The sequence below is a fragment of the Oncorhynchus clarkii genome, chromosome 5, assembly GCF_045791955.1.
Source record: "Oncorhynchus clarkii lewisi isolate Uvic-CL-2024 chromosome 5, UVic_Ocla_1.0, whole genome shotgun sequence".
NCBI classification, from domain to species: domain Eukaryota; kingdom Metazoa; phylum Chordata; class Actinopteri; order Salmoniformes; family Salmonidae; genus Oncorhynchus; species Oncorhynchus clarkii.
In genome coordinates this window covers 82,672,971-82,690,753 of record NC_092151.1, presented here as the reverse complement: position 1 = coordinate 82,690,753, position 17,783 = coordinate 82,672,971, and the positions used below count along the sequence as shown (strand labels likewise).

At 44.4% G+C, this 17,783-nt stretch overlaps 1 protein-coding gene across 1 annotated transcript in view; it reads left to right on the top strand.

Moving 5' to 3' along the window:
* Positions 1–17,783, top strand: part of LOC139409777 (collagen alpha-1(XXIV) chain) — a 74,976-nt gene that overhangs the window by 39,020 nt on the left and 18,173 nt on the right. The window contains exons 17-25 of the mRNA XM_071155155.1: positions 319–372; positions 1,728–1,835; positions 9,738–9,845; positions 10,071–10,178; positions 12,206–12,259; positions 12,629–12,691; positions 14,899–14,952; positions 15,584–15,619; positions 17,625–17,660. Of these exons, the coding sequence (XP_071011256.1) occupies positions 319–372; positions 1,728–1,835; positions 9,738–9,845; positions 10,071–10,178; positions 12,206–12,259; positions 12,629–12,691; positions 14,899–14,952; positions 15,584–15,619; positions 17,625–17,660 (621 nt within the window). The remainder of the gene's footprint in view (positions 1–318; positions 373–1,727; positions 1,836–9,737; positions 9,846–10,070; positions 10,179–12,205; positions 12,260–12,628; positions 12,692–14,898; positions 14,953–15,583; positions 15,620–17,624; positions 17,661–17,783) is intronic.

Sequence of the window (17,783 nt, the reverse complement as noted above, 5' to 3'; positions counted from 1 at the left end):
GATTTTAGTTCAATGAACAAATTATCTTATCTTTATGTGTATTGTATCCAAGCAATTGCAAAAAGTGTTAGTTTTGAAAATGTGCTTTTTGATCATCGGTTGTGAGTTTTGTGTCTAGCGTTTTGAAAAAGGACATCAAGGTTCTGAAATGAGTGCCAAAGTGATTGTAAAAAACTGAAGTAACCACACACATACAGAGGAAGGGACTGCCTCTGTCAGGGAATAAGCAGACACATGTAGATGAATAATGGATTTGTTTTTATTGGTAACAAAACCATTGGAGTGTGTGTGTGTGTGTGTGTGTGTGTGTGTGTACAGGGCTTCGAAGGGAAGAAAGGAGCGAGAGGCCTGACTGGGACCGCTGGTGTTGAAGTAAGTATCACATCACCACAATGTAGAGAAGACATGAAGAAAGAAAGACGGACAGAGAGAGAGGGTGATGGGAGAGATGTAGAGCGGTACAGAGGGAGAGGGTGATGGGAGAGATGTAGAGAGGTACAGAGGGAGAGGGTGATGGGAGAGATGTAGAGAGGTACAGAGGGAGAGGGTGATGGGAGAGATGTAGAGAGGTACAGAGGGAGAGGGTGATGGGAGAGATGTAGAGAGGTACAGAGGGAGAGGGTGATGGGAGAGATGTAGAGCGGTACAGAGGGAGAGGGTGATGGGAGAGATGTAGAGAGGTACAGAGGGAGAGGGTGATGGGAGAGATGTAGAGAGGTACAGAGGGAGAGGGTGATGGGAGAGATGTAGAGAGGTACAGAGAGGGTGATGGGAGAGATGTAGAGAGGTACAGAGGGAGAGGGTGATGGGAGAGATGTAGAGCGGTACAGAGGGAGAGGGTGATGGGAGAGATGTAGAGAGGTACAGAGGGAGAGGGTGATGGGAGAGATGTAGAGAGGTACAGAGGGAGAGGGTGATGGGAGAGATGTAGAGAGGTACAGAGAGAGGAAATAGATATATTGCATTACATTCTGTAACAAACAAGCCTAATGCATTGTGTTACGTGGAAATTACATTTACGTTATGGACTACTTTGTAGGGGGGAGAAATGGGGAGAGAAGTGGAGATAGAGGGACGGACAGAGAGAGAGAGCGAGAGAGAGCCTGTGTGAAGAGATAGAAAGCAGGGAAGGAGGGATGATGGAGAGAGAGAGAGGCCGTGGAGTGATGGAAACAAATTGAATGAGTTATTGCCGAGAACATGCTGAGTGATGGTATCAAAAGATTCTACAGCTGCACCATCGAGAGCCTCCTGACCGGTTGCATCACCGCCTAGTATGGAAACGTTCGGCTACAGAGGGTAGTGCGTACGACCCAGTACATCACTGGGGCCAAGCTTCCTGCCATTCAGGACATCTCTACTAGGTGGTGTCAGAGGAAGGCCCAAAAAATTGTCAAAGACACCAGCCACCCAAGTCATAGACTGCTCTCTCTGCTACCGCACGGCAAGCAGTACCGGAGCACCAAGTCTAGGTCCAAAAGGCTCCTTAACAGCTTCTACTCCCCAGCTGTAAGACTGTTGAACAGCTAATCAGGTTGGGAAAGGTTGGGAGATTAGAGCGGCAGTGTATCGTAGTGTAGGTGGTTGGATAAAATGCATTACGGTGAGAAGTGACCTCAACTGGCTAAGACCCGAATTCACATTAGCGCCCATAACTAATGCCTTTACAAGTATTGTCATGGAGACACGACAGATTGAGTTTGATATTGTTGTTTTGTATTTCCCAGGGCGAAGTTGGTTTACTTGGACCCAGAGGCATGGAGGGATACGCTGGGCCTGACGGTCCTCCAGGACTGGTTGGGTTACCAGGATTTCCAGGAAAGACTGGGCGACAGGTAGCTACAATGATTCCCCGTGCCTGCACACACACACACACAGACACACGCACGCACGCACGCACGCACACACACACACACACAGGCACGCACGCACGCACGCACACACACACACACAGAATGGGGCTCTATAATCTGTCCATAAACAAACTCTTGCCCTGTCTGTGCTCTACAGTAGGTCACAGTAAGAGTCAGGGGATTATTACATTGTGTAAGCAAACTTTAAGAGAGCCATTCTCTCAGCATTGTTAAATGTCTGTGGCTGACAGTCTGACCCGCTCTCTGAATCAGAATAAAGTTTACGATCCAGTGACCCCTTTCTTATTTAGTTTTACCGCGTCTCCTCGTTCAAAACCTCACTCATCTATTTCTCTTGCAACATTACACGCAATCACAACACTAGCTAGCGTCACAGTAAATGTCCAAACTGAAGAATGGGCTGAATAAAGTTATGAGATTATCCCATTATTAAAGGGAAAATACACTCAAAAACTATATTATGTTTTTTTTTTTTTCATTAGTCCATGTTAGCAATCAAGTTTTCAAGATATTGGATTTTCAAGAAGCAAAGTGATGAAAGTAATGATGATGCATAATGCATCACATGATGCATCACATGATGCAAAACGAATACTTTGTGAAAATCCTAAATCTTGAACATTTGACCGCTGACATCTTGAGAACTGTGGACTAATGAAGAAGAAAAGTCCTTTGAGTAGATTAAGACAACAACAACATTATTAATGTGATTGTGGCTAGACTGCGACCAGGACGGAAAGACTCCTGTAATCCAGAAAATCAACATATCACAGGAGAAATGGAGCTTTAGAAGACTGAAATATGGCTGCCCCTCCTTTTCCCTTCTCCCTCTCCTTCTGGGCCCGTATTCTTATACTGATCTAGCATCAGGTCCAACCTGTACAGCAATTATAATCTAAAAGGAGAAACTGATCCTAGTTCAGCACTCCTGCACACTGGGAGGCTTAAGGAATACGGATCCTGCTCCCACCAGCTGTGTTTAAAGTACTGAAGGATATTCATCAGGAAATGACTGGTCATTAAATGGCTTATTTGATTTGATTGGGTTTCTGTGGTCAGAGATCAATGGGATTCTTGATACTAAAGTCTGCAGCCCCGGCAGCCCTGAGTATGTGGGTATTTCATGCATGGATGACCTCTAGTCTTCCCCTGCTACCCAGGCAGCCAGACTGACAGTGGATGACCTCTAGTCTTCCCCTGCTACCCAGGCAGCCAGACCGACAGTGGATGACCTCTAGTCTTCCCCTGCTACCCAGGCAGCCAGACCGACAGTGGATGACCTTCAGTATTAGCCACCCTGTCTGTCAGTTACATAAGAAGCCAGTCTGGTGGCACAGAGGTGGTTAGGGAGGGAGTTCTTTACGGTGAAAACACATAGACTCTCTCTCACAGGGAGGGATATCCCAGCAGGAAACAACCAGGGTGATTTTACACACATACTGTAACTACATTACCTCCCAAGGGAAAACAATACAGTCAGAAATACTGCTTCAGCTACCCTAGAGGAGCCGACCTATCGGAATGTTTTACAGTACACTCTGTCCTCCTCCTCTTCCTCCTCTTCCTCCTCCACTACTTGTTCAACTCTTCATCATTATCATCACCATTTTCTTCTTCATCCTCCTCCTCTTCTGTCTTCCCTTTTCCTCCCATTTCTCTTCCTCTCCCTCCATGTCCCTTTTCTGAATTGGTTGAATGGCGTAACCAGTGAATGGTACATGCCTGGCAGTAATTATTTCTGTCTCTCTGTGGGTCTAACATGTGTCAGACGGAGTCAGGGGAATGCTAGTCATTAGTGAAAATATGTAGGAGACAGAGGATCATAGACCATATCATAGACCAGCCTCTGTGTCCCCCTGATCTGACCACCATCCCCCAAATCTAGTATTATCTTACTGACCAAACAGTCTGACCACTAGCTGTCTATCACTCTGTCTCTATCTCCTTCTCTCTCCTTTCTGCCTCTGTCTCTCTCTATCTCCTTATGTCTCTGCCTCTCTGTCTCTCTCTGTCTCCTTCTGTCTCTGCCGCTCTGTCTCTCTCTGTCTCCTTCTGTCTCTGCCTCTTTGTCTCTCTCTATCTCCTTCTGTTTCTCTCTCCTCTGCCTCTCTGTCTCTCTCTATCTCCTTCTGTCTCTGCTTCTGTCTCTCTCTGTCTCCTTCTGTCTCTGCTTCTCTGTCTCTCTCTCTGTCTCCTTCTGTCTCTGCCTCTGTCTCTCTCTGTCTCCTTCTGTCAATTCAATTCAATTCAATTCAAGGGGCTTTATTGGCATGGGAAACATGTGTTAACATTGCCAAAGCAAGTGAGGTAGATAATATACAAAATAAACAATAAAAATCAACAGTAAACATTACACATACAGAAGTTTCAAAACAATAAAGACATTACAAATGTCATATTATATATATACAGTGTCTGTCTCTGCTTCTCTGTCTCTGCCTCTGTCTCTCTATATCTTCTTCTGTTTCTCTCTCCTCTCTGCCTCTCTGTCTCCTTCTGTCTCTCCTCTCTATCACTCTGTCTCTATCTATCTCCTTCTGTTTCTCTCTCCTCTCTAACCTCTATGTCTCTCTCTGTCTCCTTCTGTCTCTGCCTCTGTCTCTCTCTGTCTCCTTCTGTCAATTCAATTCAATTCAATTCAAGGGGCTTTATTGGCATGGGAAACATGTGTTAACATTGCCAAAGCAAGTGAGGTAGATAATATACAAAATAAACAATAAAAATCAACAGTAAACATTACACATACAGAAGTTTCAAAACAATAAAGACATTACAAATGTCATATTATATATATACAGTGTCTGTCTCTGCCTCTCTGCCTCTGTCTCTCTATATCTCCTTCTGTTTCTCTCTCCTCTCTGCCTCTCTGTCTCCTTCTGTCTCTGCCTCTCTGTCTCTCTCTGTCCCCTTCTGTCTCTCCTCTCTATCACTCTGTCTCTATCTATCTCCTTCTGTTTCTCTCTCCTCTCTAACCTCTCTGTCTCTCTCTGTCTCTTTCTGTCTCTCCTCTCTGCCTCTCTGTCCCTCTCTATCTCCTTCTGTTTCTCTCGTCTCTCTGTCTCTCTCTATCTCCTTCTGTCTCTCCTCTCTGCCTCTCTGTATCTCCTTCTGTCTCTCCTCTCTGCCTCTCTGTCCCTCTCTATCTCCTTCTGTCTCTCCTCTCTGCCTCTCTGTCCCTCTCTATCTCCTTCTGTTTCTCTCTCCTCTCTGCCTCTTTCTCCCTCTCTATCTCCTTCTGTTTCTCTCTTCTCTCTGTCTCTCTCTATCTCCTTCTGTCTCTCCTCTCTGCCTCTATGTCCCTCTCTATATCCTTCTGTCTATCCTCTCTGCCCCTCTCTATCTCCTTCTGTTTCTCTCTCCTCTCTGCCTCTCTGTCTCTCTCTATCTCCTTCTGTTTCTCTCTCCTCTCTGCCTCTCTGTCTCTCTCTATCTCCTTCTGTCTCTCCTCTCTGCCTCTCTGTCCCTCTCTATATCCTTATGTCTCTCCTCTCTGCCTCTGTCCCTCTCTATCTCCTTATGTTTCTCTCTCCTCTCTGCCTCTGTCTCTCTATCTCCTTCTGTCTCTCCTCTCTGCTTCTCTGTCTCTTTCTGTCTCCTTCTGTCTCTCCTCTCTGCCTCTCTGTCCCTCTCTATCTCCTTCTGTCTCTCCTCTCTGCCTCTGTCTCTATCTATCTCCTTCTGTTTCTCTCTCCTCTCTGCCTCTCTGTCTCTCTCTATCTCCTTCGGTCTCTCCTCTCTGCCTCTCTGACCCTCTCTATCTCCTTCTGTCTCCCCTCTCTGTCCCTCTCTATCTCCTTCTGTCTCTCCTCTCTGCCCCTCTCTATCTCCTTCTGTTTCTCTCTCCTCTCTGCCTCTCTGTCTCTCTCTGTCTCCTTCTGTATCTCCTCTCTGCCTCTCTGTCTCTCTCTATCTCCTTCTGTCTCTCCTCTCTGCCTCTCTGTCCCTCTCTATATCCTTATGTCTCTCCTCTCTGCCTCTGTCCCTCTCTATCTCCTTCTGTTTCTCTCTCCTCTCTGCCTCTCTGTCTCTCTCTATCTCCTTCTGTCTCTCCTCTCTGCCTCTCTGTCCCTCTCTATATCCTTATGTCTCTCCTCTCTGCCTCTGTCCCTCTCTATCTCCTTCTGTCTCTCCTCTCTGCCTCTCTTTCTCTCTCTATCTCCTTCTGTCTCTCCTCTCTGCCTCTATCTATCTCCTTCTGTTTCTCTCTCCTCTCTGCCTCTCTGTCTCTCTCTATCTCCTTCGGTCTCTCCTCTCTGCCTCTCTGTCTCTCTCTATCTCCTTCTGTCTCTCCTCTCTGCCTCTCTGTCTCCTTCTGTCTCCTCTCTGCCTCTCTGTCTCCTTCTGTCCTCTCTCTATCTCCTTCTGTTTCTCTCTCCTCTCTGCCTCTCTGTCTCTCTCTATCTCCTTCTGTCTCTCCTCTCTGCCTCTCTGTCTCCTTCTGTCTCCTCTCTGCCTCTCTGTCTCCTTCTGTCTCTCCTCTCTGCCTCTGTCCCTCTCTATCTCCTTCTGTCTCTCCTCTCTGCCCCTGTCTCTATCTCCTTCTGTTTCTCTCTCCTCTCTGCCTCTCTGTCTCTCTCTATCTCCTTCTGTCTCTCCTCTCTGCCTCTCTGTCTCTCTCTATCTCCTTCTGTCTCTCCTCTCTGCCTCTCTGTCTCTCTCTATCTCCTTCTGTCTCTCCTCTCTGCCTCTCTCTGTCTCCTTCTGTCTCCTCTCTGCCTCTCTAGCTCCTTCTGTCTCTCCTCTCTGCCTCTGTCCCTCTCTATCTCCTTCTGTTTCTCTCTCCTCTCTGCCTCTGTCTCTCTATCTCCTTCTGTCTCTCCTCTCTGCCTCTCTGTCTCTTTCTGTCTCCTTCTGTCTCTCCTCTCTGCCTCTCTGTCCCTCTCTATCTCCTTCTGTCTCTCCTCTCTGTCCCTCTCTATCTCCTTCTGTCTCTCCTCTCTGCCTCTCTCTGTCTCCTTCTGTCTCCTCTCTGCCTCTCTGTCTCCTTCTGTCTCTCCTCTCTGCCTCTGTCTCTATCTATCTCCTTCTGTTTCTCTCTCCTCTCTGCCTCTCTGTCTCTCTCTATCTCCTTCTGTCTCTCCTCTCTGCCTCTCTGACCCTCTCTATCTCCTTCTGTCTCTCCTCTCTGTCCCTCTCTATCTCCTTCTGTCTCTCCTCTCTGCCCCTCTCTATCTCCTTCTGTTTCTCTCTCCTCTCTGCCTCTCTGTCTCTCTCTGTCTCCTTCTGTATCTCCTCTCTGCCTCTCTGTCCCTTTCTATCTCCTTCTGTCTCTCCTTTCTGCCTCTCTGTCTCTCAATTCAATTCAATTCAAGGGCTTTATTGGCATGGGAAACGTGTTAACATTGCCAAAGCAAGTGAGGTAGATAAAATATAAAGTTAATATATAAAGTGAAATAAACAATAAAAATGAACAGTAAACATTACACATACAGAAGTTTCAAAACAATAAAGACATTACAAATGTCATATTATATATACAGTGTTTTAACAATGTACAAATGGTGAAGGACACAAGATAAAATAAATAAGCATAAATATGGGTTGTATTTACAATGGTGTGTGTTCTTCACTGGTTGCCCTTTTCTCGTGGCAACAGGTCACAAATCTTGCTGCTGTGATGGCACACTGTGGAATTTCACCCAGTAGATATGGGAGTTTTTCAAAATTGGATTTGTTTTCGAAGTCTCTCTCTGTCTCCTTCTGTCTCTCTCTGCCTCTGTCTCTCTCTATCTCTTTCTGTCTCTCACTCCTCTCTGTCTCCTCTCTGTCTCTCTTGCTTCCTCTTTCTCTCCTGGTCTCTCCCTAATTAATTCCACTGGGTGCAAGTAGTACACTAGTTGCACTTTTGCCACTCAATCCTCTTTGCCAGAATAGTAAAGCTAAAGGGGTTTATTTATTATATTTGGGTAGCCTTTTACACTCGTGCTTCTATACTGGTTGAAAATGGCAGTTTTGGGCACTAATAAGCGCCTAAATTGAAACGTAATGACTGTACGGTAACATTATATACATGACGTCAGAGCCCTGGCTCTGCACTTCACGGCGCTGTATGGGTTTTGACTGATTGCCGTTCTGTTAATTGGGCAACTTTTGCAAATATTTTGTTGTCTGAGTGAGGGAAAAGCTGTAAATTAAGATGACATTGAGGATTATAATAAATACCACTTTGATGTCATACAAGCAAACCAAAACATCTATACGGTCCAAATGTGCACTTCACATTTACAAATTATATACAGTGTCAACGTTTATGATCACTATGTTTGATTTACAGTTACACGATGACATGGCGTTATACCCTGGGTTGTCCTGAACAGTATGAGCCTATGTTTGTTTATTGTGAAGACAGGTTGCTGCGGTACACACACCTGTATCCACTCATGACTCCTTTCTAATGCGCTCCAGAAATAACATGTTTCTCTAAAATGCCTTGTGAAAGCCTAACACTGTAAGATCCTATTTTAGAACTTAGTCATGTTGGCAATAGAACAAGCTTTCAAATGATGCCCACCTGACTCAGATTGGGATTTATAATGGACCGTTTTTGGATTGCATAAACAAACAACAGTAATTGTGTGATGGCAGGGATTCAGAGTTGTTGTGTTCCAAATGAAACAACTACAAGTGTACTTGTTCTAGTTCCTCAACAGCACAGCTAGGAGAGCTTAAAAAGCACCTTATAGTTCAAGACTCTTCTTTGAGTCATAACAGTGCATTGAAATTGCTTAGGAACTATGCACATTTTGGAGAGTTGTGTGAACACTTGGAGACTCCAGTTAGTCCTCTCACTCAAACCCTTGTCATTTCTTTGTCTTATTTTACACCTACGCCACATTTTCCAGTAATAGTTTTATCATGTTACTGAATGTATCCAGAGTATTTTCACATTTCGCTATCAACAAATGCTGCAAAAAGTACATGTAAAATGCACATGAAATCAACAGTGTGATGTTTAGATGTGTGGATTCAGTCTTGTTTCAGGTGAACTGTTGTGTCCTCACCTTTGGTCTAACCATTTTCCCTTTATCTCCAAACTGTTCCCTTTCAATTGCTACCATGGTTATTATGCATATGCTTTTCATATTTCTTCTGTAAGAAATGTAAATGTAGCCCTATCCATACAGGCCAATTCCCACCAATGTTATGGGTTGACATGTCTGTCAAAAAGACGAGTTAAGAACCGAGACCTTACTGTGATCAGGTGGATGGGACATTATTGCCCATGTGTCTCACTTGGGTGGGTCGTGTGTGAATGAGTGCAGATGGGCGTGTGTGTCATGTATTTCCAGGCCAGAATTAAATCTCCCACTGATTTAATGACTGAGACCACTACAGTACCTCTCCTTATGCAAGACCTCTCTCCAGCCCCGGGGATTGAGGTTCTACCAACAAACCTAGAGCTCTGTAATTCCAAACCACTTCCTGATTATTTTTTATCCCAGCGATGACATGAGTTATCCTTGCACCTCACGGCCGGCGAGGCGGGACAGTAACAGACGCTGCTGTATTTACGGCCAGCGGGCCGGCGACGGCTCATTCCGTCTGTTATTTTAATATGACTGACTCCCCTCTCCTCCACCTGGGCTCACTGATGGAACAGGAAATGATTGTGGTCGCCAGCGGCTCTGCGCACTGTAACAGTTCAACAACAGTCAGTCATTTGTATTGACGTTTTATAAGCAAATGTCTGACTGTTAAGCATTTGACTTTTCAAAGGCCTAGGCCATGAATCAGTGGTGATTGAAATGTCACTGTGACTTGACAACATACCATTTGATTAGCAGTGTTTTTCATGCTTATCTTACAGCATGTCAACAATGATTTAGTGTGCCCATGTTGACTGTCTGTGCTATCTTTTGTCAGGGCCAGCGTGGCACTGTGGGGCAGGAGGGGTCGGCAGGACTACCTGGTCCCAGAGGGGAACTTGGTCTGCCTGGGTTGGTCGGAGAGAGGGGGCCTGCTGGAGAGAAGGTAATCTACTTAGCCTACACCCAGTACCCTCTTCACCCCACACCCTATGACCCCTCACCATTAACTTTACAGTACCCTAGCCTGGTCCCAGATCTGTACTATATAGCCCACTCCTATAGTGTTGTGCATGACCAGTGGAGTTGGCAGGACACCACAAACAGATCTGGGACCAGGCCAGTCCCACCTTCTACCCTGTGACCTCTGACCCCTATGTATTGTTTCCAGGGGGAGTCTGGCTTGGCAGGAGAGAGGGGGACCCCAGGAATCAAAGGCATGGAGGGCTCATCCGGAGACCAAGGCAGGATAGGAGACCCAGGACTCAAAGGACAACCAGTGAGTGTCCAGCGTCCATCTAGCCATTGTAGAATATCACCAATGCTCCGCTAACTGGTCACAGGTTATTCACAGCATCATATATTTGCCATAAACAGCTCAGAAAAGGTTTAAGCAACACCATAAAAAATTATATTTAGATCAACCAAAAAAAACGTTTTTCTCAATTAAAAAAGAAAATGACATTTATTGAAAGGAAATATATGATTCAATGCCACCTTTAATATTTCTTATATATTATATTTGACTTCAAATTATATTTCAATTTGCTACCTATTTCTTTCAATACTCAAACTACTTTCCCCTTTGGTTGAACCTTAAATAACAAATACAAAGTCATATTTCATGTAAATACAACCCATTTTTTCATCTTGTCCCAAGTTTACTTTTGACTTTGGAATTACCTATTGAAATTGATTCAATTGGGTTACAAGCAATTGAACTAATTCCCTAGAAATTAAACAAGTTTGTTCAGTAACTTTAAATTATGTTTTCAAATGTTTTCTTTACAGAAAACCTTCACATTTAGTAACCACAATATCATAACCAAGCAATGGCTACCTTAACACATAAAGCTTATAAGGCTGTTTAATATAACATGCAGTTGTGCAAGTATCATTACAGATGCTGGCCGTGTACTAGTTTAAAATTGGATTACAAGTACAATAGGCCACAATAACTGTAATGACATTCACTCTCACGGGTGGGCAAAAAGAACACAGTGAAAGTCATGCCCCCAATTAGCCACACCTCCAAATATTCTGATAGGCTGCCACAGCTACATTGCCCCCACCGCTATGCGCACAAGGTGTTGAAAGCAATTTAGAAACTTTCATTCAATTCAAGAAATCACATTGATCTGATGAATTTGTGATTATCTGTGCAAACAGTCTTCTGTCACTGCTGAGGACAGATAGATAGACAGGCAGGCAGGCAGACAGACAGACATGGGACAGGGACGGGGGAGGTGCTCAGACAGTGCTACTGTCTCCAGACTGACCGATAAGGGACCCACCATTCTTATGTCCTAGTTTCGGTGTCTGCGGGTTCCTTGGAGTTAGACAAGATAATGGATGAGAGGGCAACCAGAGAGCAAACCAGAGACCAAACCCCTGTCTGGAATACATAACAAGGAGGGAGAATATGGAACAGAAACTAGGTTAAATGGTTTCATAACATAGTCTACTAACTTCACACTCTTCCTTTTGGAGGCAACAACCACAAATCAGAGCGATTTGTGGTTAAGTTATTGTCTTGTGGTTGAGTTGTGTCATAGTGTCTTATTGTCTTGTGGTTGAGTTGTGTCAGAGTGTCTTATTGTCTTGTGGTTGAGTTGTGTCAGAGTGTCTTATTGTCTTGTGGTTGAGTTGTGTCAGAGTGTCTTATTGTCTTGTGGTTGAGTTGTGTCAGAGTGTCTTATTGTCTTGTGGTTGAGTTGTGTCAGAGTGTCTTATTGTCTTGTGGTTGAGTTGTGTCAGAGTGTCTTATTGTCTTGTGGTTGAGTTGTGTCAGAGTGTCTTATTGTCTTGTGGTTGAGTTGTGTCAGAGTGTCTTATTGTCTTGTGGTTGAGTTGTGTCATAGTGTCTTATTGTCTTGTGGTTGAGTTGTGTCATAGTGTCTTATTGTCTTGTGATTGTGTTGTGGCATAGTGTCTTATTGTCTTGTGGTTGAGTTGTGCCAGAGTGTCTTATTGTGTTGTGTTAGAGTGTCTTATTGTCTTGTGATTGTGTTGTGTCATAGTGTCTTATTGTCTTGTGATTGTGTTGTGTCAGAATGTCCTTTTGTCTTGTGATTGTGTTGTATCGGAGTGTCATTTTGTCTTGTGATTGTGTTGTATCGGAGTGTCATTTTGTCTTGTGATTGTGTTGTGTCAGAGTGTCCTTTTGTCTTGTGATTGAGTTGTATCGGAGTGTCATTTTGTCTTGTGATTGAGTTGTATCGGAGTGTCATTTTATCTTGTGATTGAGTTGTGTGTTTCATTTGTGTTCCTGTTGTACCAGAGTGTGTTTGTTTCTCTGGCCTGCAGGGGGAGCCGGGAGACCTGGGGATGATTGGCTTCTCTGGTTTTCCAGGACCTAAGGTGAGTCAGAGGCTCTGAGAGATCACCACAGACATTCACCATCCTTGTCTGCCCTCGATGAGCTATTCAGCCCTATATATTAAGCTCCCGAGTGGCACAGCAGTCTAAGTCACTGCATTTCAGTGAAAGAGGTGTCACTACAGTCGCTGGTTCAAATCCAGGCTGTATCACATCTGGCTGTGATTGGGAGTCCCAAGCGTGGCGCACAATTGGCTGGTGTAGGCTCATTGTTATTAAGAAATTGTTCTTACTGACTTGCATAGTTAAATAATAATACCCCTATGCCCTCCACTGACAAGTTAAACGTGTTCTTATAGACATGATCAATTAGCAGTGATCAAGCAAATGACTGTTCTGTGTTTTTCAAAGGGACCAAATGGGGATTGGGGTTTCAAAGGCATACCTGGTCCTAAAGGTCCTGTTGGCATTCTGGTAAGTACAGAATCAGCACTTACTGTTAAGATGGTGCCGAAGAGGATGGCTGACGTTTTACATGTTCCTAACCAATTGTGCTAATTTGTTAGATTTTTGCATTGTTTGTAACATATATTTGTACTTATTTTGTACATAATGTTGCTGCTACCGTCTCTTATGACTGAAAATAACAGCGATTACTCACCACGAACTGGAAGATACTTTTTCCTTTAAGGAGTCCGACGAGAAGGATATACTGCTCTCCCGGGAACAGGCCCAGATCCTCGTCATTTGGATGAAGAAAAGACAGGAAAAGAGGACACAGATAGGGCTGCCTTCTGAGAATCCGTAGGCGAGCGAGTAAACTCCCACTGCCTTCCATTCTACTTGCTAACATGCAATCATTGGAAAATAAAATGGATGATTTGATTATGATTATCCTACCAACGGTACATTAAGAACTGTAATATCTTATGTTTCACCGAGTCATGGCTAAACGTCAACACAGATAATATAGAGCAGGCAGGATTTTCCATGCACCAGCAGAACAGAGATGCTACGTCTGGTAAGACGAGTGGTGGGGGTGTGTGTCTTTTTGTCGAAAACAGCTGGTGCGCGATGTCTATTATTAAAGAAGTCTCAAGGTATTGCTTGCCTGAGGTAGAGGACCTTATGATAAGCTGTCGACCACACTATCTACCAAGAGAGTTCTCATCTATATTATTCGTAGTCGTCTATTTACCACCACAGACTGATGTTGGTACTAAGACCACACTCAACCAACTCTATAAGGCCATAAGCAAACAAGAAAATGCTCATCCAGAAGCGGTGCTCCTAGTGGCCGGGGACTTTAATGCAGTTAAACTTAAATCAGTTTTACCACATTTTACCAGCATGTCACATGTGCAACCAGAGGGAAAAAAACTCTCCTTTACTTCACACACACAGATGCATACAAGCTCTCCCCCGCCCTACATTGGGCAAATCTGACCATAATTCTATCTTCCTGATATCTGCTTACAAGCAAAAACTAAAGCAGGAAATGCCAGTAACTCGCTCAATACGGAAGTGGTCAGATGACGCGGATGCTACTCTACAGTAGAGGGTCCCCCTCTCTCCTGCCAAGCCAGACTCCCCATGGAAACAATACATAGGGGTCAGAGGTCACAGGGTAGAAGGTGGGACTGGCCTGGTCCCAGATCTGTTTGTGGTGTCCTGCCAACTCCACTGGTCATTGTCATTGCTAGCACAGACTGGAATATGTTCCGGGATTCATCCAATGGCATTGAGAAGTATACCACCTCAGTCATCGGCTTTATCAATAAGTACATCAACAACGTCGTCCCCACAGTGACTATATGTACATATCCCAATCAGAAGCCATGGATTACAGGCAACATCCGTATCAAGCTAAAGGCTAGAGCTGCTGCTTTCAAGGAGCGACAATAGTCGCTACTGTAACCAACAGTGTGTGTGGTTACAGTAGGCTAACATACAGTGTATGTCAATGGCTTTAAAAACAGCAGTAACATCAGGCAGGATTTAGGCTACCAACTGCTTAGCCAGTTGTAGCTCAATCTTGGGTGCAATGATCACGTTCCCGCACTGACTGACTGTGTAGAGGCTCATTGATTTAACGTTACGTTAGCCAACATGCAAACACTGGCAAAGTTATGAATGATATAGCTGTCGGCTATATTAGCCACGACTTACCGTTCTTTGTGCAGCTTCAAATGTTGAACAAAGCTCCGTCTGTCATTTTCTATGTTTGGGCTTGGGGAGAGTAATAAGTCAGTTTGAGTCAAAAGGCTCAAGTCCAAGTTAAGTCATGAGTCATTGGTGTTAAAGTCAAAGTCGAGTTGCAAGTCCTCATATTTGTGACTAGAGTCTAAGTCATGTGACTCGAGTCCACACCTCTGCAAATTACCTGAACTAACCTTTACCGCCGCAAACTGGTACCGGTACCCCCTGTATATAGCCTCGTTATTGTTATGTTATTGTGTTACTTTTTATATATATATTTTTTTAACTTTAGTTATTTGGTAAATATGAACTCTTCTTGAACTGCACTGAACTGCACTGTTGGTTAAGGGCTTGTAAGTAAGCATTTCACGGTAAGGTTGTATTCGGCGCATGTGACTAATAAAGTTTGATTTGATTTGTTGCAATAAATGATGTATAAAAATTGTGTGTGTGCTGATCTCTCCTCTATCTGTCTGTTTCAGGGTTTCAGTGGACCTGTTGGACCAGAAGGGATGATCGGCCCAATGGGGAAACCTGTAGGTTCAGTGTGTGAGTGTGTGAGTGTGTGAGTGTGTGTGAGTGTGTGAGTGTGTGTGTGTGTGTGTGAGTGAGTGAGTGGTCCATTTTAAGAGCGGGCACTCTGCCCTGTCTGTCTTGTGAACGTGGCTTTTGTTGAACTAACTGGCTGGAGTGTTTCCATAACGGTCGTCCACTGAATTGATAAGCCCCTCTGTTGTCAAAGTCAGACATTTTCTAGACTAGAGAGAGAGTGTGTATTCATGACTCCTCAGGCATAAACCATAAATCAATCAAGTTCAAGCCTCAAGTGGTACTTTCCATCATTGTAATTCTCCTGGGAGATAGTTTGGAATAGAGATCTGTCTAGTCACACTTTGCTACAGTACCTGGTGTGTCACTAGTATGTTGTGCTTATATGAAGGGCTTTATACTGTAGGAATAACAGAGTTAGAAGAACCAACCACCCATGGATGGAACTGGACAAATTGTCCCAAAACAGCGGAGAACATGTATGGATGACCTATGCTGCTCCTGTCCAGTGTACTGTTCAACACCTGCATGGAATGGAGGGATACCCAGAATAATTGGGGTACTTGTACTTAGAAAAGAAACCAGTGTATTTTAAAAGTCTTATTTTCTCCTCCACAGGGACCGAAGGGTCCAAGGGGAAGCCATGGGGAAATGGTGAGATCTGAATCCAATACTTGGTATTATTTGAATTCTGAATACATTCTGTAGAGTTCTATAATCCATTGGAGAGAAAGCAGTCTATGCAACACTCGGTAGGCATTGGAAAACCACAAGGTTATGTGTGAAGTACAGCGTAGGTGTTTAATCTATGAACTATGATTGACACACTGGAAGACACGTGGCCTTGTTTGGTTTGTGTGAACTGTAGCTATGGGCAGTGTTTCCTGAGGTAATAACCATGCTACCTGGGTAGGCTCGTGATGAAAGTAGCTGTTGCAGGGGGATTTCCAGTACACTGTGGGCTGTGCATGGAGCCTTACTGCCTCAGTGAACAGGAAATGCCTTGTCATAATGTTAGTGCTGTGATCCTCTATGGTGATTAATGGGTCATGGCTAGAAGGGATCCAGCTTTTGCATTTTAGCTAACCCTAACCCTTTTCCTAACCTTAACCTAATTGTCCTAACCTGCTACTTTAATTCTCCTAACCTGCTACGTTAATTCTCCTAACCTGCTGCGTAAGTTCTCCTAACCTGCTACGAAAAGTCAAATCTGACATTAATTTGACTAAAGCTGGGCCCCTTCTAGCCATGACCGGGTTAATGTACAGTATACTGTTCCCTATCACTCTGCCGTGTAAACTGTTTTAAGATTCTCACAGCTCACGCTCTGCCATGTAAACTGGTTGAAGATTCTCACGGCTCCCTAAGCCCCATCGAGACTCATAGGCAGTTACACACAAACAGTAGAGAGAGAGCGAGAAAAACACAAAAGCACACACAGTAAACAGACACACAAACACTTACACACTTCTAGGCAGCTCCTCAGGGGCCTAATAAGAACCAGCTGCCTGCAGAAGGCTGCTGCTATAGTACTGTGCCGTCAGTTCCCTCATTGGCCAGTGGGGGCGGTAGAGCTCCATTACAGAAACACAAAGAGAGCCCTCAACACAGAACCCTTTGTACTGACTGCAGCTCTTCAGGGTGTAAAGTATGATTATGATAGGATCGTTTAGACTAGAGCAGCTATTTTATACAAAATGTATAATGTTAATATCAACACACTCAGGGGCCAGTTTATTAGGTACACCACCTGTTCACGGAAATTGATCGCTCCTGTAGACAGTCAGGTGGCCGTGACTTGCTATATAAAGCAGGCAGACAGACATCGAAGCATTCAGTTACTGTTTGATTGAACGTTAGAATGGGCAAAACGAGTAACCTAAGCGACTTGAGCGTGGTATGATCGTTGATGCCAGGCGTGCCGGATCCAGTTTCTCAGAAACGGACACCCTCCTGGGCTTTTCACTCATGACAGTGTCTAGGGTTTACAGAGAATGGTGTAACAACAACAAAAAACATCCAGTCAGCATCAATCCTGTGGGCAAAAACAGCTTGTTGATAAGAGAGGTTGAAGGAGAATGGCAAGAATGGTAACAGGCGAGCCACGAATAGACAAATAACAGCACAGTACAACAGTGGTGTGCATAACGGCATCTCAGAAGGCACAACTAGTTGATCCATGTCAAGAATGGGCTATTGCAGCAGACGACCAGACCGGGTTCCCCTCCTATCAGCTAAAAACAAGAAGAAGCGGCTCCAGTGGGCAAGTGATCACCAACACTGGACAATTGGGGATTGGAAAAACATTGCCTGGTCTGACGAATCCCGGTTCCTGTTGCGTCATGCTGATGGAAGAGTCAGGATTTAGCATAAGCAGCATGTTTTGCTGGCACACGTTAGGGCCCTTGATACCAATTGAGCAATGATTGAACGTCATGCCCCAAATAATTCAGACTGTTCTGGAGGCAAAATGTCCAACCTGGTGCTAGATGGGTCTACCTAATAAACTGGCCACTGAGTGTATATTTTAACAAATACATTTTCTGCAATCTTTGTTAATTTGAGAGTACTAGAGAGTAGTGGAGGTGCATCAAATATTCTATTGTGATGTCATTGCTTGGACACCATTGTAACACCATGTTGTGTGTTTGTGTATCAGGGACCCCAGGGGCCACAGGGACATCCAGGGCCCAGAGTAAGTGTCCCCCCCATTACTATGTCCTAACCTATCTTATTGATTCCCTACTACTTACAGTTACTTGACAGTTCTATGGCAGTTCATAGAGATTGAGGTTTGTCGTCTTTACGAAGACATATG